Source organism: Aethalodelphis obliquidens, unplaced genomic scaffold (genome assembly GCF_003676395.1).
Source record: "Aethalodelphis obliquidens isolate GAN/ISIS:26980383/991018 unplaced genomic scaffold, ASM367639v1 scaffold53, whole genome shotgun sequence".
NCBI lineage: Eukaryota > Metazoa > Chordata > Mammalia > Artiodactyla > Delphinidae > Aethalodelphis > Aethalodelphis obliquidens.
The window spans coordinates 3,089,828-3,114,960 of NW_020837997.1; the positions used below are offsets into that span (position 1 = coordinate 3,089,828).

General features: G+C 52.6%; 1 protein-coding gene and 1 long non-coding RNA gene across 3 annotated transcripts in view; both read right to left on the minus strand.

Annotated features, from left to right (window-relative positions):
• The window catches only part of ELL (elongation factor for RNA polymerase II), a 79,239-nt gene that overhangs the window by 23,684 nt on the left and 30,422 nt on the right, over nucleotides 1-25,133 (minus strand). For both annotated transcript variants that reach the window (XM_027084733.1, XM_027084734.1), the window contains one exon: nucleotides 4,611-4,658. In XM_027084733.1, coding sequence (XP_026940534.1) covers nucleotides 4,611-4,658 — 48 coding nt within the window. The remainder of the gene's footprint in view (nucleotides 1-4,610; nucleotides 4,659-25,133) is intronic.
• LOC113608434 (uncharacterized) lies at nucleotides 18,770-21,875 on the minus strand. Its single transcript, XR_003428330.1, has 3 exons — nucleotides 20,985-21,875; nucleotides 20,032-20,168; nucleotides 18,770-19,538 (listed from the first exon to the last, which is right to left on the minus strand). It is a non-coding gene; the product is annotated as an uncharacterized LOC113608434 (long non-coding RNA).

A 25,133-nucleotide genomic window follows, 5' to 3' on the forward strand; every position in this document is an offset into this window, starting at 1 on the left:
GATGCACCCGCAGCCAGGTACACACTGATGCAGTCGCCCAAAATGCGGCAGGAAGACTGTGCACCACAAAGTCAGAAAAATCAAAAGGCACTTCCGATGGAGCCTGAACCCCAACACGGGTGGCTCTTCCTCCATCCTGACCTTGATCCTCTCCCCTCGCCACATCCCGGCTCTGGCAGAGACCAGGCCTCCCCAGGTGGCATTTTTCCAGCTCAGTCTGCTCAAAGGGCAGTGGCTGCCATGACTGCCACAGTCCCCATCAGGCTATCGCCCCTACGAGGAAAGGAGAGGGTACGTACAGCATGAGCTCTGATGCAACCGTGCTTCTCTCTGGGCAGGGGTGTGGTGGAACCTTCACTGTGATCCTTTTACCCTGTGAGAACCTTTTCCACACGGGTATGTATGGCCACTTCCAAAATCCTGGAGGCGGGGGCACAGCACAGAGCCCAGAGGAGGGTCTGTGCAGCTACTGGGGATGCAGGACGGTGGGAAGAGGAGCTTGCTTGGAGCCTGGCACTGGAGGCTCTTGAAGCCCCAGGCCCTTCCCAGCTCTGTGGCACCACCCCCTATGGAATCCTCTGGTTAACAGGCTGTTTTGCTGCTGGTTAACGATGCTGGTTAATGGCTACCAGTCGCTGGAAACCAGCAGGGAAACCAGCCAGCTGGGCACGAATGGCTCAGGAATGCGCGGCTTTCTCTGTGACAGCGGAGAGCTCGACACATTTTCCGAAACTTGGGCCCCGCTTAGCAGTACGTGTGCCTTCTGGACCAGGTCTCAGCTGCCACGTGGCCCTCAGCTGGCCCGAGCATGGCAGGTTTGGGTGCATCTGATGTTAGCCCCAACTCCTGGTTATGGGGAGGCAGAGGGAGTTGTCATGTGTCTGTGTGCACAGACGAACAGATGGACCTGGAGCAACAAACAGCCTTGTCCCATCCCAAATGGTCCTGGGCACCTGAGGGACTGACATCCGCCTCTGAGGCCTAAGGCCCAAGAGGGGGTGTTGGTTCCACTGCGAGTAGGTCGAGTCCCTGCCAGAGCCCTTAAATCAACCCCCTTTGAAATCTGTCCCAAGTCAGGCCGGCAGCCCTCCCCCAGACCTGCCGGGCCTGGTCTGTCTGCGGTGCAGGTGGGAGCTTCGACGAGACAAATCAGGTCCCGAGCTGGGTGGGGGATAAATGGTGGGGAGCACTTGGTATTCCAGTCAGGTAAGAACAAGACAAAACAGGCACACACAGGAACCAAACTGATGAGCCAGGCTCTCTCCAGCCAGAGGGGTTTTCAGAGAACGTTTGTTTTCATTATCTTTCTTTTCCAGGGAACCCTCAGAATAAAACATATTTTGGGTAAAGAGTTACTACTGCGCAGCTAAATACAACTCCTAAGAGTTGTAGTGGCCTCTTCCGCCCACTGGGAGGCTAGCTTCCTCAACCCCAGACCCAGGGCGCTTTCTAAGCACCTATTTCCTTCTGGAGAGCCGCTCCCGCACACTGTGGGCCCTGGGAAGCGGGAGTGCACAACGCCCGCCCACCTGCCCGCCCCTTCCCGGGCTTTCCAAGTTATCCCCGTGACACAGCAACAAGCACCCCTGTGGCTCAATCTTGCGCACATCCCTAATGATTCCCGCAGAGTTGGCTCCTAGATCACAGAGACACCAGTCAAAGGCCCTTGACAAGTGCCACCAAACCTCATTCTGTAAACTGCCGTTTGGGTTCCTGCTGCAGCACATGCAAATGCCTTCAACAGCCCTGGATGCCAACCCTACTTCCCTTTCTTTCTTTTTTCATCAACTGAAGGGTGCTGGGCTGCAGCCGGCCAAGTGGGGTTTTCTTTTCCCCTCTGCAGCCTGACGCTTCACCAGCTGTCAGGGGCTGACAACTTAGAAGTGACCCCTGATGGCAGAGGGGCCCAGGTCAGCCAGCTCAGTGTCTGTGAGAGGGCAGAGAACACACATGTACACGGCAAATGAAACAAAGGTGAGCATTTTGCTCTGAAGACGATGCCCTAGATGCCCTAGATCATGGATGTGCTACAGGTGGGGCCAGGCTCTCCGGGGAACCTGGCAATGCCATACAGTTGCCCCAAGGAACCAGCCAACACCGGGGCCCAGCCGCACAGCACCCAGCCCTTGTGGCGCTCACAGCACAGGCGGGGAGGTGGCTGGACTGGATGTGACTCCCAACCCAGGAGCTGAGTGACACCGAGACCCTACGCCAGCTGTACTGCATTCACATCAGGTGGGGATTAGCACCAGGAACTGAGTGAGCGGGTTCTGGAATGCAGGGAGGACTCTGGTTCTCCTAAGGCCAAGTTAACCTGCATACAACCCTTGAGGTGGGTGGCCCATCTCCTGGACAGGGAGGCCAAGGGACAGAGGGAGAAGATCTGGCCAAGGTCCCTGAGCTAAGGAGCAAATAGGGTCTCAATCTTCAGTCTGCCAGCTTCATGGGCCTCTGGGAAGTGGGCCCTGTCGGCCTACACGGGGTCCAGAACATCGAGTCAGCCCAAGCATCAGGAACGCTGAATGAGCCTGCCCAACTCCACCCGCCAGCCTCCTACTCTATTTCCAACCTCACAGGTGGAGTGTACGGAGCGACCAGGAGAAGTGGGAGCGGAGAGCGAGGCACCCTGCCTCCTCCCCTCCTCCGCTCTGGGTGACCATGCAGGTATGGCCTGGTCAGGACAGAGTCCGCCGTGTGCCTGGCACCAGGCCAGGCCTCTCACACCTGGCAGGGAGGAATGGTCACATTCCATCAATGCCCAGGAGGAGAAGGACAAGGTCCAGAGGTCATAAGGGGCAGACTTAGCACCTGATCCTTCACAGCAAGCTGGGAAAGCACCCCCCTTGTCACACAGCCCCCTCCAGCCCTCACATGGTCTCAGACAGGGAATAGCCTCTTAGTGGAGACTCATGGCCTGGCTTGCCCCGAGCTGCAGCACAGGGCCTCCACACCCTCAGAACCTTCTAGGAACTCCATTACACATGAGAATGCCCAGAAGGAAGGAAATGTGGGCAAAGCATAAGTCTAAGACTAAGATGTTGGGACCCCTAACTTGAATGGATGTGGCTCTTAGGTTTTGCACAGGAATTTGGGCGACACGGGGTACAACCCAGGAGAACCTCACAGCGCTTCTATGAGCAGCCACGTGGTGCCTTGCTGACTAGAAAGCATCGCTCACTGGATAAATGAACACCAATCCGTGCACTGGCTTCCTCATCTTCCCACGGCTGCTGAGGGCACAGAGCGATCATGGGCCACAAGAGGGCGCCACTGGGCCAGTCTGGCAGCAAGCCCAGCATTGACCTCCAACCCCTGGGGAAATGTCTCAGGGAAGATAAAGTGGAGACTGCAAAAGGGTGACTGGCAGAAGACTGATGGGGCCAATGAAGGTGTGGAGGAAGCCCCAGAGGAGGCACGGGGAGGCGGGGGGGTGGGGGTGTCGGGGGGAGGGCCCTGGGGCCTTTAAGGGCCCCACCGACCTTGACTGGTCTCGGGGTGATGGTCAGTTCGTGTGTCCCCCTGGCCAGGCCACAGCCCCCAAAGACTCTATGAATGGTAATCTGGGTGTGCCGTGGAGGTACTCCGTAGATGCAGTGACACCCACGACCAGCGGACTTTAAGGAGATGACCCTCCATGCTCTGGGTGGGCCTCATCCAATCAGCTGAAGGCCTTAAAAAGGAAACTAAGGCCTCCCTGAGGAGGAAGAAGCTCACCTATGAACCCCAGTGCCAGCTCCTACCTGCCCCATGGAATTCAGACTCATCAGCCCCACTACCACATGAGTCAATGTCTTGCAATAAATCTCTTGGTATCAATGTATCTGCACATTCAGACACATATCTCCTCAAGGCTCCATCTCTCTGGAGCATGCTGGCTGGGGCAAAACCCACAGAACCCCTGGTTCTGTAAGAAGCCAGCAGGCTGTCAGGTGGAAACTGACTTAGACACATATGGCAACTCTTCAGATTTAAAAAAAAAAAAAGACTTGCAATGAAGACTAGAAGAAAAACTAAAGTGTTCTAAAGCACCTTTGGTAGGTGGACGATATGGGGGTCCTAAGACCTGGGGGGGTAAGGATTATAGACAACCCACCCTTTCTTCCATTCCCCAATTTTTCTGTAAGATGGTTATTTAGAATCAAATACCTTTCACGAAAAAATGGGAATGTTGAGTTTCTATAACCCCCCTGCCCAGTACCAAAAGCCAGACAAACACCCATGGTCCCAGGTCCACCAACAGAGACAAGCGTCCCACCCTGGGGGGGCACAGTTCCAGGCTTGCTTGGGCTCTGGGGCCATAGTTTTGAATCAGCACAGAGATCAAGTCAGATTGGCGGCTACAGGAAGGAAGTGGGAGAGACTGAAGAGCCACTGGACAGGAGAGCTGCCTTCAGACCACAGATGGCCTGTTGGTGTGGCCCCAGCCACAGGACCAGCCTGGAGGCAACCAGAGGCAGACCTTGACTCAGCATAGGGCCCAGCCTGGCACAAAAGTGGATGGGGCCAAAACACTGCTCCCAGCCGGCTGCTGGGCCCAGCAAGCCCTAACAGGGCAGGGAGCACACCAGTTCCACAATTCTAAATATGATTAAGACCAAAAAAAGACTCACCCCCTGACTTCCTTGAAATCGGATCGAAGGTCTCAGTGAAACAGAGTCCTGCAAAAAAGCAAGATGGAAAAATGTCAATAAAGAATCTGGAAATTCAAAGACTCACTTCCCAGTCATACAAGGAGCCAGATAAGGACAGTGTTTTCAGGAGGGGTGAAATAAAATCCACACATGTTGAAAATTACAGGAAAGGTTACTGGAGCAGGGTTTTGAAGGATCAATAGGAGTTCCTCAGATGGCACAGGGGCCAGGGCTGAAGGTACACATGAGAGGCAAGAGTGAAGATACAGGCAATGGGCAGCCCCCTTTCACCATTCGCCCAAAACCAACAACAGCCCAGGTCATCCTGCCTCAGAAACACCCCACTGGAAAGGAATCGGGGTGGGTGAGCACCACCAGCCAGGAGGCAGGCTGATGAGGTGACGCCCTGCCCCCCAACACCCTGGCAGGACAGAGCCCAACGCCTGCCCAGCTCCCACGTCACAGCTTCAGAGCAGCTTGTCACTGCACTTGGAGTGGCGGAATTTCCAAATGTCACAAGAAAAAATACACCAAAAAACTCAAAATAATTTAAGCTTTAGCTATTCAGAGATCAGCCTTCTGGTGGAATTTCAGAAAGAACACGGATCCAGATGGAGGGTCGCACCTCTTTTTCTCATCTATCTTGGGGCTCTCAGCACCCACCTTCTGTGTAGCAGACATCACCCGACAGGGTGGTGCTGGTTTGTCACCACAACCCCTTCCCTCTACCCCCAAACCCACAGGGCCCAAATTGGCCTCTGTGCCCATTGTCCTCCCCAGTTCCTCCACAGGGTGCCAAAGTCTTGGGCTCTCCCACCTCCATCAGAGCCCACCTGTCAGGTCTCCACCCTAGCGCCCCCTAGAGGGAGGGGAGGCTCTCCCACCTGGGCCCCCGCACGCCTCTCTCAGAGCATCTGGAGTGGCTACCTGTCTGCTCCCCACTCAGAATGTCAGGCCCACCGCAAGCCCTGGGTGGGTAGAGGAGCTACATACACGTGGGGAGAACCAACCAATGGGCAGACTGGCATTTTGGTGCCCGTGACCCCGTCACCAAGTGGGCCAAGGGCTGTAGGCATGTGAGGGAGACAGGGCTCAGCCAGCTTGGACCCTGTGGGCCACACACTCACCCCACTTTGCTTACCAGGAGCCTCCCCTTTTGCCAAGGATCTCCAAGGACTCCGCCATTTGGAGCAGACCTGAGAGGTCACACGGAGCTCCAGCACTTACCTCCATGGGATCTGACCCCCCAGAAACCACCCCACACTTCTAAAGCACAACACTCCTCACCGCCAGGCTGGCAGATATGGGAGGTCCTCCAGCCCCTTGTGCTGCTCCAGCCCCTGCAGGCACAAGGGCCACCGTGCTGCTGAGACAAGGGCCAAGGTCCCTTCAAAGCAGGCTCAGGACCAGATGACCCGTCCCGCAAACCACAACCAGACCACTGCCTGGGCTGCTGTTCAGAGTACTAGAGGAGCAGCACCGGTGGGGGCCCCGCCTAGCTGGGCCCCTGCAGATGCAACATTTAAGTGGCCTCTGCTTGGAAATGGGTTAAAGACAGAGATCAAAAAGAAGACCTGCAGGTGGCCAATAAGCACGGCAGAAGCCCTTACTCATCAGTGAGGAAGAGACGGCGCAGGCACCTACTGGGCTAGCTAAAAGAAAAAAGACAACACCCCAGAACCCTCGTCCTTTACTGGTGGGAACGTACAAGGTGCTGTAGAAAAGTCTGGCAGTTTCTTAAAAGGCTAAACACAGAGTTACCACATGACCCAGCAATTCCATTCCTAGGGATATACCCAAGAGAAATGAAAATATATGTCTGCACAGAAAACATACATAGCAGAATACTCTTACTATTCAAAAAATAGCCAACAACCCAAATGTCCATCAGTTGGTGGACAGAGAAACAACAGAATACTACCCAGAAATAAAAAGAAACGAACTCCTGATGGACACAACGTGGACAAACCTCAAAGCCACCAGCTAAGTGAGAGTAGCCCAACATATAACACCACACGATGGATGATTCCATCTATATAAAGTTCCAGAAAAGGCAAAACTAAAGATCAGTGAGTGCCTGGAAGTGGGGAGTGGCTGCAGAAGGGCTGGGGGGAACTTCTTGGGTAGAACATTAACACTCACTGACTATACACCTAAAATGGGGAAGTTCTATGGGTTACAAATGATGCCTCCATAATGCTGCGACCTGCCCTAGGGCATACAGAGGGTCTTTCTCTGAAGACTCGTGTGGGCTTTGAGGAACACCACCTGAACATGGGGAGAGACTCCCGTCTGTTAACAATTTTCAGTGCAAGAGTGATGTAAAGTGGGTGGAAGGGAAACAGCAGAACACACAAGCACACAGCAAAGACAGCGTCAAGGTAAAGCCACCCTGTCGGTCGTCATTACGGAGCTCTCTACTGACATCACCTGATCATGAAAGCTAGGAAGTCAGGGTGTTCTTGACCAGGGAACAGCAAGTGCAAAGCCCGGAGCAGAGACGTGGGACACCATGGTAGTAAAGAGCATGCAGGACTTGGTTCTCATGCCCCCAGGTCTCTCGGTTCAGATCTCCATGCAAGACTCAGCTCGGGGCTAACCATAGCACCATGTGTGTCTGTCATCCACACACAGCAAAGCCTCTGTGTTCCAGGGGCTTGGGGGACAGAGGCCATGACATCAGCAATGATGTGAGCCCGGATTTAGGTAGCGAAGGAGAGGAACTAAGAAGGGTGCACCTTCCCAGGAGAGACTCCATCAGGGCAGCCCCCCTGGTGCCTGGCTGACTCGATGGTGTGGTGGGCCATCCTCCCCCTGGATCACACGCTCCCTGTGGGCCATCTAGTGAAGCATTTAACTGGCCTAGTTGTCAAGCAAGTTATTTGGGAGACTCTTTTCTCACAAAGTCATTCAATCCCCAAGGGCACTGAGAATAAGACTTTATACTGTAGAGCAGTTAGCCAAGAGGTCTAAAATCCCAAGCTTCCTCCACTACGCCAGGAGGGCTGGCTTCAAGCGTGTGTCCCCATGCCGCCTGACTTTCATCATAGAACCAGGGTCCGGGCCACATGGGTTCTTGTGGTGTCTCCTCCCTCCAGTAGGAGGATCAGGCCAGGTCCTTCTCATCGACAACAGAGCAATTCACTCATACCACTGTGCACGCGTGCATGCATACGCACACGCGCGCACACACACACATGTAGGTGATGGGCCACCTGTCTATCGTTATTAGCAAAAAAGACACCAAGCCAAGACCTGTCTAAATTCCACCAGCCCCTGTGCCAGCAGAGGGGACAAGAGCCCCCATTTGGAAGACTTTGGAACAAAAAGAGGAGTCAATGACTGAGGTGTATTTTTTTTTCTTCTTTTCCATTTTTTTGGGTCACGCTCCACGGCTTATGGGATCTTAGTTCCCTGACCAAAGATGGAACCCGCACCCTCGGCAGTGAAAGCAGAGAGTCCTAATCACTGGACCACCAGGGACTTCCCCTGAGGTACGTTCGTTTGTTTTATAAATTTACTTATTTATTTTATTTATTTATTTTTGGCTGCGTTGGATCTTTGTTGCTGTGCGCGGGCTTTCTCTAGTTGCGGCGAGCGGGGGCTACTCTTCGTTGTGGTGCACGGGCTTCTCATTGCAGTCGCTTCTCTTGTTGCAGAGCATGGGCTCCAGGCGTGCAGGCTTCAGTAGTGTGGCACGTGGGCTCAATAGCTGTAGCTCACGGGCTCTAGAGCGCAGGATCAATAGCTGTGGCACACGGGCTTAGTTGCTCCGTGGCTGTCTGTTTACTGACTGACTGACTGGCTGCACCTTGCAGCTTGTGGGATCTTAGTTCCCTGACCAGGGATTGACCCCGGGCCCTCAGCAGTGAAAGCACAGAGTCCAAACCGTTGGACCGCCAGGGAAGTCCCTCCCCTGAGGTGTATTCTAATGGCACTCAGCCCATGCTGCCGAACAGCTGGCGACCAAGAGCAGTCAAAAGCACATCTGCTGGCACCAGAGGGCCCACCCTCAGTGATCTGGGTTAATGCAGCTGCCTAAGCTGGCTGTGGCTCTCGCCCATCAGTTTTCCTCTGTCCTGGGGGCAACAGCCTTGATCCTTTCTGCAGACCTTTCCACATGGGGTGCCGGTAGGTAAGCTGCCTGCTCACCACTGTGTCCCCCGCATCCGGTTTCCAGGAGGAAACACAGGCACTGGCCAGGGCACCTCTCCAAGGGCTGCAGGAGTCTCTGATTTTGGAGTGTCCTGCACACTGGCATGTGACCATCCCACCTGTCACAGACTCCCAGCTTGGAGGCCCAATAACATTTTAATGAAGCACAACAAAATTAAAATTTTTACAAGAAGGTTTAAGAAAAGAGAATTTTCTAAAGCGTTCTAAAATGTACTTAAAAACTACTTGTGCGTCTTCAACGTCCACCAAAGTGGCCTTTGGCAACTACTGTTTTGTTGTGGCACAGGGGCTACTTGAAATGGAGATCTGTTTTAGATCAAAACATCTTCTTAAACAGAAGTTTTCAGGTGCTTACTGTGAAGCAAATACACTTTATTTGAATTACTCAAAGTGCATCCAGCCCTGTCACCTCCAAGAAACTATCGGAAGGAAGCTGGTCACATGATAAACTCATCGGCTCTCTCCCTTCCTTCTGAGTCAGGTTCAAAGTGGGGCAGGTAGTCTGAGGGTAACCCCAAGTGCCGCGGGCCCCTCTGGAAACCCTGCCATATGGGTCGCTCACAATGACAGAGGTGCCTCCCAGCACCTGGGGCCATGGCCCCACTTCCACCCTCTGCTGTTAAACAAGGCAGGACAGGACCATCTGGGCTAATTCCCGCTCCAACCAGCAAGCTGCAGTGGACGCCAATGGGGACCCTTACTTGGAGGTTGCTGGGTGTCCACTGGGTGCGCTCAGGACACAAGCCCCACCCATCAAAGGCCTGTGCCTGACTCCAGTGGGTGGCCACTGGGCTGGTGGGAGTAGGAGTGGCTGTGGTCTACCAGCAGTGCTGCACACTGTGCAGGTCTGATGCTGGCTGTTCCTGAAGGTTCCGGGGAAACCTGGGCAGAGCAGCCTCAAGGCCCCAGGCCGGCAACTTCCAACCTCCTGTAGGCAGGCCACACTGAAAGCCAAAGATCCAGGATCCCTGAGGAACAGCCCGCCTGCACTTCCCTTGTCTTAACAGCCTGGTGAAGGCTCGGGACCCAGAGCCATCCTGAGCAGGGGGGGCACCACGGGACCAGGGTACATGGCACCCAGGAACACATCCTGCAGGCTGCAGGCTAAGAGCTGAATTTAGGCTTGTTATTGCTAAACTCCACCACAAACCTCAGGCATCAGAGGGGGTCAAATGACTCGCCCAAACCCACACAGGGCCAGGATCCAACTCCACCTGCCACCTCCAAGGTTCTCTGTGCTGGGTGGTACACACATTTGCAGCCTCCCGTTCTCTGAGCCCTTCAGGGACTTGCAGGCTGACCCCAGGAGGACACAGCCACGTCTGCTGCAGTCACCTCCAACCTTCTGTCTGCAGATTTTGGTGATTAGGCCGGTGACTCATGCCCTGCACTCCACTTAGAGGGGGCAGGCCTTTCCACCACTGGAAGGCCATGGTGGGCCACCCGAGCCCAGGAAATATTCACTGGATGGATGGAGGGGTGAATGGATAGATAGCTGTCCCGTTGAATCTTCTCAGTTTCTTCACAAGCAGGCCCCCATGTCAGGGCCAGACAGACCACCTGGGACCAGACAAGCCATCCACTGGTGACAACTAGGGTGCTGGACAAAACACACAACAATGCTTTCAAAGTGAATGCAGGCAGCACTGGCCAGAGATGTGAAAGAAGGGAAACGGCCAAGGGAGCCTCTGGACTGCTCAGCTCACTGCCTCCAGGAACCTCTGGACCACGGGCCAGGGAGGCCGAAGGAACTGCACGTGCGGGCAGAGGCCCATGAAGGTAGGGACAGTGCAGAGGGACAGCTCCTGGCACCTGCAGGGGGCCTTGAGCTGCTGCCCAGGAAGGCTTCGGGTCTCTCCCTGGGCTGGGGCCCCAAGCCCAGGAATATGGGCCAGGAGACGCCACAGACAGCCAGCCCAGAGGAGTCCTCACTGCACCACTCAGCAGTGGAGCTAAACCAGCCCTCATTTAAGGGGTTCTCTTATTCCCCTTACTAAGAAATTTCAAAAACAAGCTTCCCCAAGATCAGCTGATCCACTGCTAACCAAACTGCCTGCCAGCAGCCAGCCGAACTGACACGCTTTAAGACAATAAAATCCAGCAGACAATCCCATGGAATCTACAACACACAGTATCCAAAACCCAAAACTCTCCAGACATGTGAAGCTGCAGAAAAATGTGAACCTTAACCCAGGAGAAAAATCAGTCAATGGAAACAGACCCAGAAAGGACAGAGAAGATGGAATTATCAGACAAGGGTTTCACTTTAGAGCAACTATTCTAAATTTAAAATGCTCAAGGGCTTAAAGGGAACCTTGAACTGGTGAGAAGAGGAATATGAAGTACCAGAGGAGAGTCACATGGAACTTCTTGAGCTGAGAAATGCAGTATCTTGATGAAATACTTACTGGGTGGGATTAACGTTAAACACTGTGGAAGAAAAGGTTAGTGAATCTGATGACAAAGTAATGTCAATTTACCCAAAATGAATCACACACAAAAAAATCTACAGGAAAATGAACAAAGCCTTGGTGAGTCCGGCTGCGTGTCTGAAGACTGTGGGAGGTGAGGAAGGCCAGCCCGTGGCCCTAGACGGTGGGAAATCCAGGCGTGGGAAGCATGAGGGGAGGAGTATTACCACGGGCGCCCAAGGCCAGTGTGTGTGAGTAGGAACACGGAAAAGCCGAAGTAGTGCCCGGACATGAGGAAGACGTCCAGATGTCTCACCGCGGCAATGAGCGCCGCGAGGCTGCGTGGGACGTTCTGGAACCTTGCCATGGAGTGCTGCGTAGATGGTGGTGCGGGGCCATGGCCCAGAAACGTATGTTAGGTGAAAACTGTCTTCCCACGCCGCTTGCACACTCCGACAAGAACTCTGTAGATATGCGTGTGTGCATGCATATGGGAAAATAAAAAGATTACAAAAAAAAAGCCGTGGTGAACTGTGGGACAGTACTAAGAAGTCCATTATACATGTAACTGGAATCCCAAGGGCATGATATCCAAAGGAATAATAGCCTCAAACTCCCAAATGTGACAAATACAAATGTGACATGTATAATGGACTTCCCGTGTCCCCTGCATTGGTAGGCGGATTCTTAACCACTGTGCCACCAGGGAAGCCCGAGAAGGCAAGGTTTGAGGGCAGCCGTGGTATGAGTGAGACAGGGGTCCCCCTGGGTTCGTGGGCCCTTTCAGAAAGTAGATGTGGTACCAACAGTGTCTTCTGAGCAAACAGGCAGAGGTGTCTTTATAGTAGGACCAGCGTCACCCTCCAGACCCACCCAGCCTGCCCTGGACCCCAGCAGCTAGGACGCCCCTGGTGGTGCATGGGCTGAACGTGCAAACATGGTCCTTCCTTGAGCTCTGGCTGGCTGTTCCCTGCAGGGACTGACAGCTCATAGGATCAGGGACGCACTGCTTGTTAGGGGTACCTGCCACGCTGTTACCTCCTCTACATTTTAGGGACCAAGAGGGACTGACGGACTAGCCCGGGCAATGCCCACTTCCCTGTCTCCTCAGCAGCTTTTGGGTCAGCCCTCAGACGGTGATTAACAAGCCACCAGATAATGTAACTTCCCATGACACACACCCCCCAGGCACACCACCACCCATCTCCATGCCTGTCACACTTGGTACATGCACGGGCTACGCCTCAGGCTGGCAGCATTACACACAACACGCTTAGTCTCTTCAGACCCTCTGAGGGCTTCTGTCGCTCACATCACAGGCTCACAGGTCACGCCCTCCCCCGGGGCCAAGCTGCCCAGTGTGGCACCTCCTGAGCAGCAGGCACCGACCCCCACACCGGCCCTGTCAGCACCCCAAGTAGCAGAACACCATCCCCCATTAGCAGTGCAGGGAGGATGAAACCAGGAGCTGCTCGGGACAAGTGTCACTGCTAGTGCCATGCTTTGACTGAGAGCCCAGGGATGAGTTGGGAGGCCTGGCAGTGGTGGGCAGTAGGAAGGCCTCAACACAGCAGGGCAGGGGCTTCCGCGCCCTGAGGTCACTCAGCCCCCAGGCAGCTCCCCAATGCGGGCGGCGCAACTTGGGTGAAGAAACCTGTTTAGTAAAGATGTTGATGCATGTAAGAAAAAATAGGGTGAGCACAGGGCAGTGACGGTCAGGGGAACAGGCAGGCCCGTGGGAGAAGGTGTGACTCCTGGCCCGAAACTCCTCTTCCCTAAGATGGGGCGAGGGCGAGAAGGAAGCTTACGGCCGGGATCCTCTTCTCTCTCCCCATGGAGAAGAACACTTACGAGGGTGAAGCAACAGGAAGTGGCTTACGAAATCCACCTCCAGGTCTAGCAACCAGTTTGTAGGAAGTGCAGTGGGTAAGGCAACGAGTTACACTTGCAGTTCTCCACTGGGTGACTCTGCCCCAGGGGACACTGGCGACGCGCAGAGACATTTTAGGATGTCGTGACTTGGTTGTGGGGGGCTGCTCCTGGCATCTGATGGATGGAGGCCAGAGACTCTGCCCAACAGACTACGGTGTACAGGATGGTCCCACCACAGAGTAACCCAGCCCCAGATGTCAGTGAAGCCAAGGCCGAGAAGCCCTGAGCTAGCTGCTGCCACGTGGAAAGTAACGAGGACAGTGACTGCCAGGGCAGAACATGGGAAATTCCTTGGGACCGATGAACTGGTTTCTTCAACAGATGAATGGTTCGAGGGGAAGAATGGAGTGCTATAAATTACCACAGACTTAACACGAATGTCGCGTGTGGCTCTGTGTGGACCCTACTTGAACTAGCCTCAGTGAAGAGCCTGTGGAGAGCCAGCAAGGGTGCTCTCAGGGAGCTGCACGGAGGCGATGTCTAAAAAACACAAGTCTGTATCTGTTAACATTCAACACAGTGATTAAAATAGCCATGGATGAAATGAAAAGATACCTGGGATCGTTTTAAAGATGCTCTAGCAAACCAAACAAACCAAAAATGGGGAACTGAGGAGGGCACAGGGAAAAGTTGAGACAAGATGGGTAAAAGCTCAGAGGGTGAGACTGACAGCCAGGGGGCACTCGTTATTCTCACCTCTGTCCCACAACCCATGCACATACCCATGTGAAAAGGTTTAAAATAAAAAGTGGAACAAGATAGAAAGCCCAGAGGTAAACCCACGCACCTATGGTCACCTAATCTATGACAAAGGAGGCAGGGATATACAATGGAGAAAAGACAGTCTCTTCAACAAGTGGTGCTGGGAAAACTGGACAGCTACATGTAAAAGAATGAAATTAGAACACTCCCTAACACCATGCACAAAAATAAACTCAAAATGGATTAGAGACCTAAATGTAAGGCCAGAAACTATAAAGCTCTTAGAGGAAAACATAGGAAGAACACTCTTTGACATAAATCACAGCAAGATCTTTTTTGATCTACCTCCTAGAGTAATGGAAATAAAAACAAAAATAAACAAGTGGGACCTAATGAAACTTAAAAGCTTTTGCACAGCAAAGGAAACCATAAACAAGACGAAAAGACAACCCTCAGAATGGGAGAAAATATTTGCAAACGAATCAACGGACAAAGGATTAATCTCCAAAATATATAAACAGCTCATGCAGCTCAATATTAAAAAAACAACTCAATCCAAAAATGGGCAGAAGTCCTAAATAGACATTTCTCCAAAGAAAACATACAGATGGCCAAGAAGCACATGAAAAGCTGCTCAACATTACTAATTATTAGAGAAATGCAAATCAAAACTACGAGGTATCACCTCACACCAGTTAGAATGGGCTTCATCAGAAAATCTACAAACAACAAATGCTGGAGAGGGTGTAGAGAAAAGGGAACCCTCTTGCACTGTTGGTGGGAATGTAAACTGATACAGCCACTATGGAGAACAGGATGGAGGTTCCTTAAAAAACTAAAAATAGAATTACCATATGATCCAGCAATCCTACTACTGGGCATATACCCAGAGAAAACCACAATTCAAAAAGACACATGCACCCCGATGTTCACTGCAGCACTATTTACAATAGCTAGGTCATGGAAGCAACCTAAATGCCCATCGACAGACGAATGGATAAAGAAGATGTGGTACATATATACAATGGAATATTACTCAGCCATAAAAGGAACGAAATTGGGTCATTTGTTGAGACGTGGATGGATCTGGAGACTGTCATACAGAGTGAAGTAAGTCAGAAAGAGAAAAACAAATATCATATATTAACTCACATATGTGGAACCTAGAAAAATAGTACAGATGAACCGGTTTTCAGGGCAGAAATTGAGACACAGATGTAGAGAACAATCGTATGGACACCAAGGGGGGAAAGCCACGGCAGGGGTGTGTGTGTGTGTGATGAACTGGGCGATTGGGATTGACATGTATACACTAATGTGTATAAAACTGATGACTAATAAGAACCTGCTGTATAAAATAATTTTTAAAAATTTAAAAGTGCAGGACTTCCCTGGTGGCACAGTGGTTAGGAATCCGCCTGCCAATGCAGGGGACATGGGTTCAAGCCCTGGTCCGGGAAGATCGCACATGCTGCGGAGTAACTAAGCCCGTGAGCCACAACTACTGAGCCCGCATGCCACAACTACTGAAGCCTGTGCACCTAGAGCCCGTGCTCTGCAACAAGAGAAGCCATCGCAATGAGAAGCCCGCGCACCGCAGCAATGAGTAGCCCCCGCTCACCACAACTAGAGAAAGCCCGTGTGCAGCAACAAAGACCCAACGCAGCCATAAATAAATATATATATATATATATTTTTAACATCTTTATTGGAGTATAATTGCTTTACAATGGTGTGTTAGTTTCTGCTTTATAACAAAGTGAATCAGTTATACATATACATATGTTCCTGTATCTCTTCCCTCTTGCGTCTCCCTCCCTCCCACCCTCCCTATCGCACAATAATTTTTTTTTTAAGTGTACATGCACAAGACCCTCCACCCAAGGCACACTGAATGGACGGTGTGGGAGGGTGTGAGGCTGGTGAGCACAGAGCTGGTGTTTCACATGGGGGAAAGGGCTGGAGCCAGTGGAGGTGGAAGGACCATCAAGGACGGGGCAGATCTGGACACAGTCCCAGGATGCCCACCACTGGCTGAACGTGGGGAGCATCAGTACCCAACACTGCCCCTCTCGGTCCTGAAGTGCCCACAGGGGGCAGTGGAAACTGTGCCCAGGCAGCATGCTCCCTGTGGCCTGAAGCCCCCATAACTCAGAGGTGCCTGTGGAAAGTGATGGGAGGGAAGGCTTCTGTTCCTCCTTAAAGAGTCTGTCTTTCTGATTCTACAAAGCACAAACGTAGCCCTTGAGCTGATTCTGCAGAGCTGGGATCCAACCTCTCCTGAGCAGTGCGTGGCCAGCAAAGGGGGAGGTTAGGTCCTGAGAAAAGGCCTGGCAGACAACCTCCTGGCAACTGTCCCCCAATTTCCAGTAAAGCAGAGACGATTGGGAAACGCCTTTCAGGAATCCTCCCTGCGACTTCCTGGCAGGTTCCGAGTGGGATGCTGAGACCACAGAGAGTTTAGACAGTGTCTGGGACCAAGAGGGGCCATTTGTGTGAACCACAGGCGGGTGGAAAGGCCTGGGATGCATCTCCAGATCAGTCCTGTGGGCGTGGCCAGCTCAGGGCCAAGCTGGGAAACCTGGGTGGACACACTGATAAGATTCTACCCTTACTTGATGAGGTCACAGCAGAGCAAGGGCATGGCAGGCCAGCACAGGGGCCCACAGCAGCTCCTCCCCTTGGCCGGGAGGACGGCACAACATTCATCATTATGTGAAGGGACATGCAAAGAAAGGCAAGAAAAGGGATTCCAAGTGGCCATAGGCCAGGTGTAAATCAGGACCCACATGGTGGCCAGCACAGCAAATATTTCTATCTAAAGTCAGAGAAGTGCACAGAAAGTTTAGGGAAAAAATTTTAAGACATCCTGAGGATTAGAAAAACAGATGTAAATCACCGGCAACTGGCCCTGACACCTTCCCATGCATTTCTGTTTGCTCTTCTTGGGTCAGCAAATAAACATGGTCAGCACCAGACGGGCCACCTTCCTTTCTGCTGCAATTCCCACATGCCCACCTGTACTCCAACTCTCCCCTCATCCCCAGCGACCTCCAATCTGTGTTCTGTCCCTATGGTTGCATCTTTTCTAGAAGGTCATATAAATGAAATCATACTGTATTAGTTTCCTGTGGCTATGTAACAAGTCACCACTAACTTGGTGGCATAAAACAACAGAAGTTTATTCTCTCAGTCCTGGAGGCCAGAAATCAGTATCCTTGGGCTGAAATCAAAGCGTCACTGGCAGGGCTGACTTCCCTCCGAAGGTTCTAGGGGAGGATCCTTCCTAGCTTCTTCCAGCTTCTGGAGGCTCCAGGCATTCCATGGCTTATGGCCGCATCACTCCAACCTCTGCCTCTGTAGTCACATCACCTTCTCTTCCTCTGCATCAAATCTCTCTCTGCTCTCTCTTAAAAGGTCACTTGTGATCCATTTAGGGCCCATAAACCCAGGATAATCCCATCTCAGAATCCTTAACTCTTTAAAATAATTTTTTCTTGGCTTTTTTTTTGATCTAAACATAGATTTACATTTATCATATTCTACTATTTTTTTAAACTTTTAAAAACTTTTTTTATTGAATGAAAAATTCTTTAAATTCTACAGTGCTTTACAATTTTCAGAAGTTTCACCCACATGATTTCAAATAATCCCATAATAACCCTTTTAAAAAAAATCTCCTACTCCTATACTGTCCCTCCCTGCTTCCCTCTCCCCACTGGTAACCACTAGTTTGTTCTCTGTATCTGTGAGTCTGCTTTAGAATCCTTAACTTACTCCCACCTGCAAAGTCGTTTTTTTCACATAAGGTCACACTCACAGCTTCCAGAGGTTAAGACCTGGACATCAATAGATAAGGGGGCCCTTATCCGGCTGACCACACAATACTTAGCATAATGCCCTGGAGATTCAACCACGCTGCTGTCACCAGAAGTTCATTCCTTTCTACTGCTTAGTATTAACCCACCATATTATACTACAATCTGTTCATCCACCTGCAGACTAAGTTAGGGTCATTTCCAGTTTGGGGAACTAATGAATCAACTGCTATACACATTCACATGCAGGTTTTTGTGCAGACACGAATTTTCATTTCACCTAATGAACAGCCAGAAGCATGACGGCTGGGTCCGAATGGTAAGCGTATGTTTAACTTCATGAGAAATGGCCACACTGGCTTCCAGGGTGGCTGTACATTCTGCAGTCCCATCAGCAAAGAAGGAGAGTTCCACTTGCTCCCCGCCCATGCCAGGATTTAATGTTGTCAGGTTTTCTATCTTAGCCATTCTCGTAGGTGTGAAGTGGTATCTCGTGGTTTCAACTTGCGCTTCCCTGATGGCGTGGAATGCTCTCATGGACTAATCTGCCGTTCTTGAATCTTTATGGTGAAGCTATACAAATCCCCAACGCATTTTTTAAAACTGGGTCATCCTATTATTGCGTTTTGAGAGTTCTTCTTATACCCTAGATACCAGAGCTTTAGCAGATGAGTTTTACAAAGATTTTTCTCCCAGTCTGTGGCTTGTCTTTTTATTCTCTTAACAATGTCCTTCAAAATGCAGTCCTTAATTCCATTTTTTTAAATTAATTAATTAATTTATTTATTTATGGCTGTGTCGGGTCTTCCTTGCTGCGCGCAGGCTTTCTCTGGTTGCGGCGAGCGGGGGCTACTCATCGTTGTGGTGCGCAGACTTCTCATCGCGGTGGCTTCTCTTGCTGCAGAGCACGGGCTCTAGGCGCGTGGGCTTCACTAGTTGTGGCGTGCAAGGTCAGTAGTTGTGGCTTGCTGGCTCTAGAGCACAGGCTCAGTAGTTGTGCGGCACGGGCTTAGTTGCTCCGCAGCATGTGGGATCTTCCTGGATCAGGGATCAAACCTGTGTCCCCTGCATTGGCAGGTGGATTCTTAACCACTGCACTACCAGGGAAGTCCTGCTCCTTTCTTTTTTTTTAAATGGCTCAATTTTATTAAAATCTTCTAAATTCTTACCAATTTCCCTCTCCTCTCCACAAAAAGAAGTTCCAGAGAACTGCTGAGTCCAACACCACCCCCACCCCAGATCCCACTGCAGGGTCTCTTTCAGACTCCCATGTCTGCATGCTCTCTGCATCATGACCTGACACTCCCTGGGTGCTGACCAGCCAGATGGTGCAGGGTTTGAGGACATCATCTGGTTTCAGCCTCACAACACCCGTGGGGTGGGGTGGGGTGGGGTAGATGGTGTCCTGCCTGCCCCTGACACCCCTGCCTCACCCTGAGCGGCAGCACATGCTGCTCCACTGCTCACACACCCATAAAGCCAACAAGTCGGGCCTAGGCCATGTGGAACCAAGACCACTCCCCTGCTGGGTCCCGTGTCCCTCGTGTGCCAGCCGACACGACTGCCCCAGGTGTCCAAAGCAGTGACTCTACAGAGGGTCACTGGACAAGTCAGAGCACAGGGGACGTCGGTACACAGGAAGGGCAAAAGGACCTGCAGGGCAGGGTCTGGTGTGTGTTCTACTTAAATGTCAGTGGGTGGGCAGCATCTGAGCCCTGACTGGAGGGGAGCTGCACGGACTTGCTGGGCACAGGCTCTCCATGGAAATCACAGCCAAATTGAACATGATGACTTGTGGTATCAAGGACAGCAGGCATCCATCAGGAAACTCACTCCCATCTTCGACTACTCAGATATCAGGGTTCCTGCTGTTACGACGGAGGAAAATAAGGTACGGGGGGGCAGGGCTGCTGGGTCACAGGGCAGGGCTGGGGGCCCCACTCCACCAGCAGAGCTGATCCCAACCTCACAGGAAGGCCAGTCCTGGGGCCCTCACACTGCTCATGCTTGGTCACTGCCCCATTAGACTGTATCCCAATTTCACAATTTATCCAAACTCTTTGTGAAATGCACGTGACCCGGTCATAATGGGATGAGACAAACATTTGCTAAACAATTCTTCACATTAAAGTGCTCCTATTCCGCTGAGCCCTGTTCCATCCACAGCTGCCCGCAGCACATCCCAGGCCTACCTCCAGGGGAGTGCGCTCTCATGAGCCACCAACCCTGCCACCTCTCTGAGCTCTGCAACCCACGCCTGCGCCAGGCCCTCTTTTCAACACCTTTGCCTCGTTATTATTTCATCTTTCCCATCTGCCTTTCCTCAAATAGAAAAATTAAGAAGCAGCCCCACGTCAGTACCTGCTGCACGCCCCCGGCACACGCAGCCTGCAGCACTGAGCACAGCCTGCGGAGGAGCCAGGTCCACACGCTGGACTCAGTTCCCTGTCCCCAGATGGCCGAACCTCGGATCTCATCTTGTCTGTGTTACCGCTGCCCTGTGGGAACAGAGCAAGCTTGCGCAAAGAACCACAGCACCGTGTCTTGGAGTTTGCAGCCCAGGCCCCTTGCTCTGCTCCGGGGACCTAAGGCCCCCTCCCTCTGAGCAGGAGCCCACCTCAGGGAGCTGTGTCCTTGGCCTCATCTTACTCTCTTTCAGGGAGCCCTTGACAAGGCTGACGGAAGCACTCCGGAAATGCAGACAAAAAGGCAGAAAGCTACCTGGGGCATTCTGCACCATTGCGCTTCTGACGTGCCTCGCCAGGAGCCTGAATGTTGAGTGGGCTTGTTTTTCCTTTTTATTTTTTATTTATTTTTTTAATATTTAAAAAAGAATTTTTTTTTGATGTGGACCGCTTCTAAAGCCTTTATTGAGTTTGTTACAATACTGCTTATGTTTTATGTTGTATGTTTTGGTTTTTTGGCCGCAAGGCATATGGGATCTTAGCTCCCCGGCCAGGGATCGAACCTGCACACCCCCTGCATTGGAAGGCGAAGTCTTAACCACTGGACTGCCAGGGAAGTCCCTGTTTTTCCTTTTTAAATGCCCACTAAAACTCATCAACAGGCACTGAACTCAGCATCAAACTTCACTGTGCCCAAACCTGTCCTCTGCCCATGGCCTGGGGGCAACACGACCACACACACACACACACACACACACACACACTCTCTCTCTCTCTCTCTCTCTCTCTCTCTCTCTCTCTCTCTCTCTCTGTCTCTGTCTCTGTCTCTGTCTCTGTCTCTCTGTCTCTCTGTCTCTCTCTCTCGCTCTCTCTCTCCCCCAGACAGCAGTGACGAGGATGGAATCTTACAGCGGAGGAAGCTGAGGGCTTGACCTAGATGGCCCAGGTACTCTGGGGCGCAGCCCAAGATGCTAGTCTGCATCTCGGCATGGGGCTCAGCTCGAGTTGCTCCCTTCTCATCACCTGCAAAGCACCCCAAACCTGTCCCAGGAGATGCAGGCACAAATTACAGACAAATAAATGCCATGGCTGAGAACTCGGCCTTCTCTCCCCTTTGGGATGTGATCCCCCACCCCACCCCATGGCCTCCAGCTGGTGCCCACAGCAGGGTCACTCTCCTGTATCTCCTTCTCACACACACAAATGACCTGCAATCTGGATCTGGGAGCTGCCAGGTCAGGGACCCACCCTCCCAGCCTAGGAGCTCACTCAGCATTGGTCCCACCGTGTCACCTCGGACACATGCTCCCAGTCCATGTTACCTCTCCACACCACCAGCCTCTGACCAGCTTCAGGCATCAGCTCAAGGCCATGTTCAACACCCTCCACCACTTCTACCACTGCAAAGGAGTAAATCCTAATTGCTCAGAACCACAGAAAAGGCCTCACCATGCAGACCCTGCCTTGAACACACCACCACTCACCAGCTGGGGACCCCGGGAAGGGAGACTGCCTCTGAGCAGAGCCGATTCTCGATCAGCTGGGCAGTAAAGGCTGCCTCCACCACAAGGTTGGGTCAGAGACATGGCCTTGGAGCACAGGCTGGGATACTGTTCCTGAGGGTTCCAGAGACATCCTAGAGGCTTGGAGAAACGTCTGGACAAGCCAACCTCCCCAGAGAGCTGGGTAACCTCTCTCTTTCTAGCAACTCTGATATATATATATTTTTTAAAGATTAATTTTATTTATTTATTTATTTATGGCTGCATTGGGTCTTCGTTGCTGCGCACAGGCTTTCTCTAGTTGCGGCGAGCGGGGGCTACCCTTCATTGTGGTGCGCGGGCTTCTCATTGTGGTGGCTTCTCTTATTGCGGAGCACAGGCTCTAGGCATGCGGGTTTCAGTAGCTGTGGCACACGGGCTCAGTAGTTGTGGCTCGCGGGCTCTAGAGCGCAGGCTCAGTAGTTGTGGTGCATGGGCTTAGTTGCTCCGTGGCATGTGGGATCTTCCCAGACCAGGGCTCGAACCCGTGTCCCCTGCCTCGGCAGGCGGATTCTTAACCACTGCGCCACCAGGGAAGCCCAACTCTGATATTTTGAGCCAGAAAACTCCAAAAGTCTCAAAGAGCCATCAAAATCTGGGAGAAGGGAATTCCCTGGTGTTGCAGTGGTTAGGACTGCGTTTTCACTGCCAAAGGCGCGGGTTCAATCCCTGGTCAGGAACTAAGATCCCACAAGCTGCGTGGCAGGGCCAAAAGAAATAAAACAAGAATTTGTTAAAAAAAAAAAAAAAATCCGGGAGAAAAGATGGCCTAGGGCTTGGGACCCGCCTACAGGTCCCTTGGTCATTGGCCTGCTCTTATGGCACCAGGGGGTGGGCACTGACTGGGCCCAGGGCTCGTCCTGGCCTGCCCTCAAATGTGTGGGGCAGGAGAGAGAAGAACAAACGTGACAAACAAACACGTGTGAGGTGTGTGCTCTGGGCAGCAAGGCCTCAGAAAGCCAACATCGCTGAATTCAGCCCACGATCTTCCTTCTCCTGGAGGAGCACTAGGGCACCATGCACGGAGCTGGGCTTGGGTGCAGCCTGCAGTTTGGGGATAGGGCTTTGAGCGGCCAGGTGGCTGGCTCAGATATGGGCCCCTAGTTACCAGCTACATGTCCCAAGAAAGTCTTCAACTTCACAGGGTCTGACATAGAGCAGACTGTATGAAATCGGCACACTTTTAAACTTGTCTTTGAGAAACAGAACCTAACCTGACCTGGCCGAGGCCAGGCTGTGCTGGACCCTCGGGGAGGCCCTGGGAGCCAACACTGCCCTGAGTCCTGCACCTGCAGAGCATCTCCACAGTGAGGACCCGTGTGGCTGTCGGGCACTCAGGTCTCATCACTATCAGAGCCCAGAACGGATCAGTCCCTTCCGATCCTTGCTTGGCCTCCGACAGACCCAGGTGTCAGACTTTGGGAGCAACAGGATCCTCTATCACCCTGACAGACAGAACAGGCCTTCCCAGAACAACCTGGACTTTCAGACTCTGGACACTCAGGAGCTGCTGGAGCCCAGGGAGGCAGGGCCCAGCTGCCCATCCAGCTGTCATCCCAGCCATTGGCTTCAGACCAACCTCTCAAACGGCTCTCTGCCAGCTGCCGCTGCCGGGTGGTGAGTACAGCCCCTTCTGAGCACAGACGGGCTGACAGGGAAGTCTGTGGGGCGGGTTGCCTCTACCACACTCCTTCTGAACTGGAGTTCTGAGAGATGTGCCCACGGGCCCCCGGCAGGTGAGCAGCGAGTGACGCTTGGCCCAGGCCGCCTCTCCAAACACATCAGCTGCCACCTGGCTCCCATCAGCAAAAGGATCAGCCCTGTTCCTGGGTTAAGTTGTGCACAGGTGTCCACCAAGGTCCACCAACTAACTGCCCCCCAAGAAACATGACCTGCCCCCAGAGCAAACAGCCCAACGAGAAATGTCACCAAACTGGGCCCATCCTGCAGAGCGGGTGGGGCAGCAATGCTGGTCTCTTCTGGGGTGGGAGCAGCATGTGTTCTGCCAGCAGCTTGCACCCACTGGCCCTCAAGAGCCTAACCGTGGGGACCTCCCGTGGACAAGGTCACGTGTTTCCACAATCAGCTCTGGGTGCATGAGGAACTGAGGCTCAGGGAAGCCAGCAGCTTTGCTCAAGGTCACCAGCTCAGGAAGCGGCAGAGCACACACTCAAACCCAGGACGGCCCCCCAAACCAGGAGGCGGAGGGTCCTCTACTACTTTAGGACAGATCTTTTCCCCTGACTGCCTTTCCTTCAGCATCAATGGGGCCATGCTGCTTTGGATGCTCCTGTCACCCTCCTCAACTGGCTGACCAGCGTCCTCGCCGGAGCTGCACAGGGCGCTCCTGTTTCTGCAGATCCATTTTCATTCATCAGCCTGCTGGAGGAGAGTCTTGCCCTGAAAGCACAAATGAGCCAGAAGTCTGAAACCGTCAGCCACCTTTTTACAGAACATCTTGTCACCTGCCTAAAAACAAAAGTGACTGATCTCGGCTCAAAGTGACAAGATTAAGCACTGTGTATTTGTGTAAAGCTGACGCACCCCAGAAGCCAGGAGGCAGCTGGAGTTCTGCTGAGCAAACTGCGGATCTGAGTAAGAACAGAGTGTAGATGTAAATGAGGAGTCCTTCCAGGACTCTTACAAGCATTCGTCAAATCACATCCTACAGCCCTGGGGGCTCACGGTGACCCCCTTTACGATACTCAAACCCAGCACTTGTGTGACACCCCCCCAAGCCACTGTCCGAGGCATTCTTCCCTGGATCCAACCAGCTGACTCCTCAACTGAGGCTTCCTCAGAAAGGCTCCCAGTGGGGCACGCTCACTCGGACTCCTGCCACCAGGTGAGGACATCTCCCTGACAGACATGCTGGGCTGGTCTGAAGATGAGTCCCAGGAGGGAGGATGTCCTATCACTGCTGGTCTCCAGGATGGTGACCATCTCCAGATGGTCTGGCACCAGGTCACCCAAGTCAGGGCTCAGCTGCATGCAGAGTAGAGACGTGAGCCAGCCCTAACCACACCGTGTGGCAGGTGAGACGCTGCTTCCGGGAGCAGGGAACAAACGTCCCTGCCTGGCTATCTCTCCTAAATATGGTCTGGAAATAATCCCAAGCTCACAGAAAAGCTGCAAGGGCACAAAGAATACCCAAATACCTTTAAACACTGATCTGCTGCTAACTTTTCCCCACCTGCCCACAAGCTCTCTGCCCCTACGCACACATGCACGCCATAACATATAGATTTGGGTGCACGTGCTTGCTTTCCCAAACCAATTGAGAGTAAGCTGCACACACCACTGCGCTTCACCCCTAAACACTCAGTGCGTCTCCTAGGAGTAAACCACATGACAGCCGCCAGTTTCACCGTGTTCATTACTGACGGGACACTGTGCACCACTGTCTACCTTCCACGTTGCCACCTGGCTCGGTGGTGTCCTCCCACTGCCCTCCCTCCAGTGAGGAGAACAGCACACAGCACTGAGCCACCCCGACTCATCAGCCACCTTTAATCTG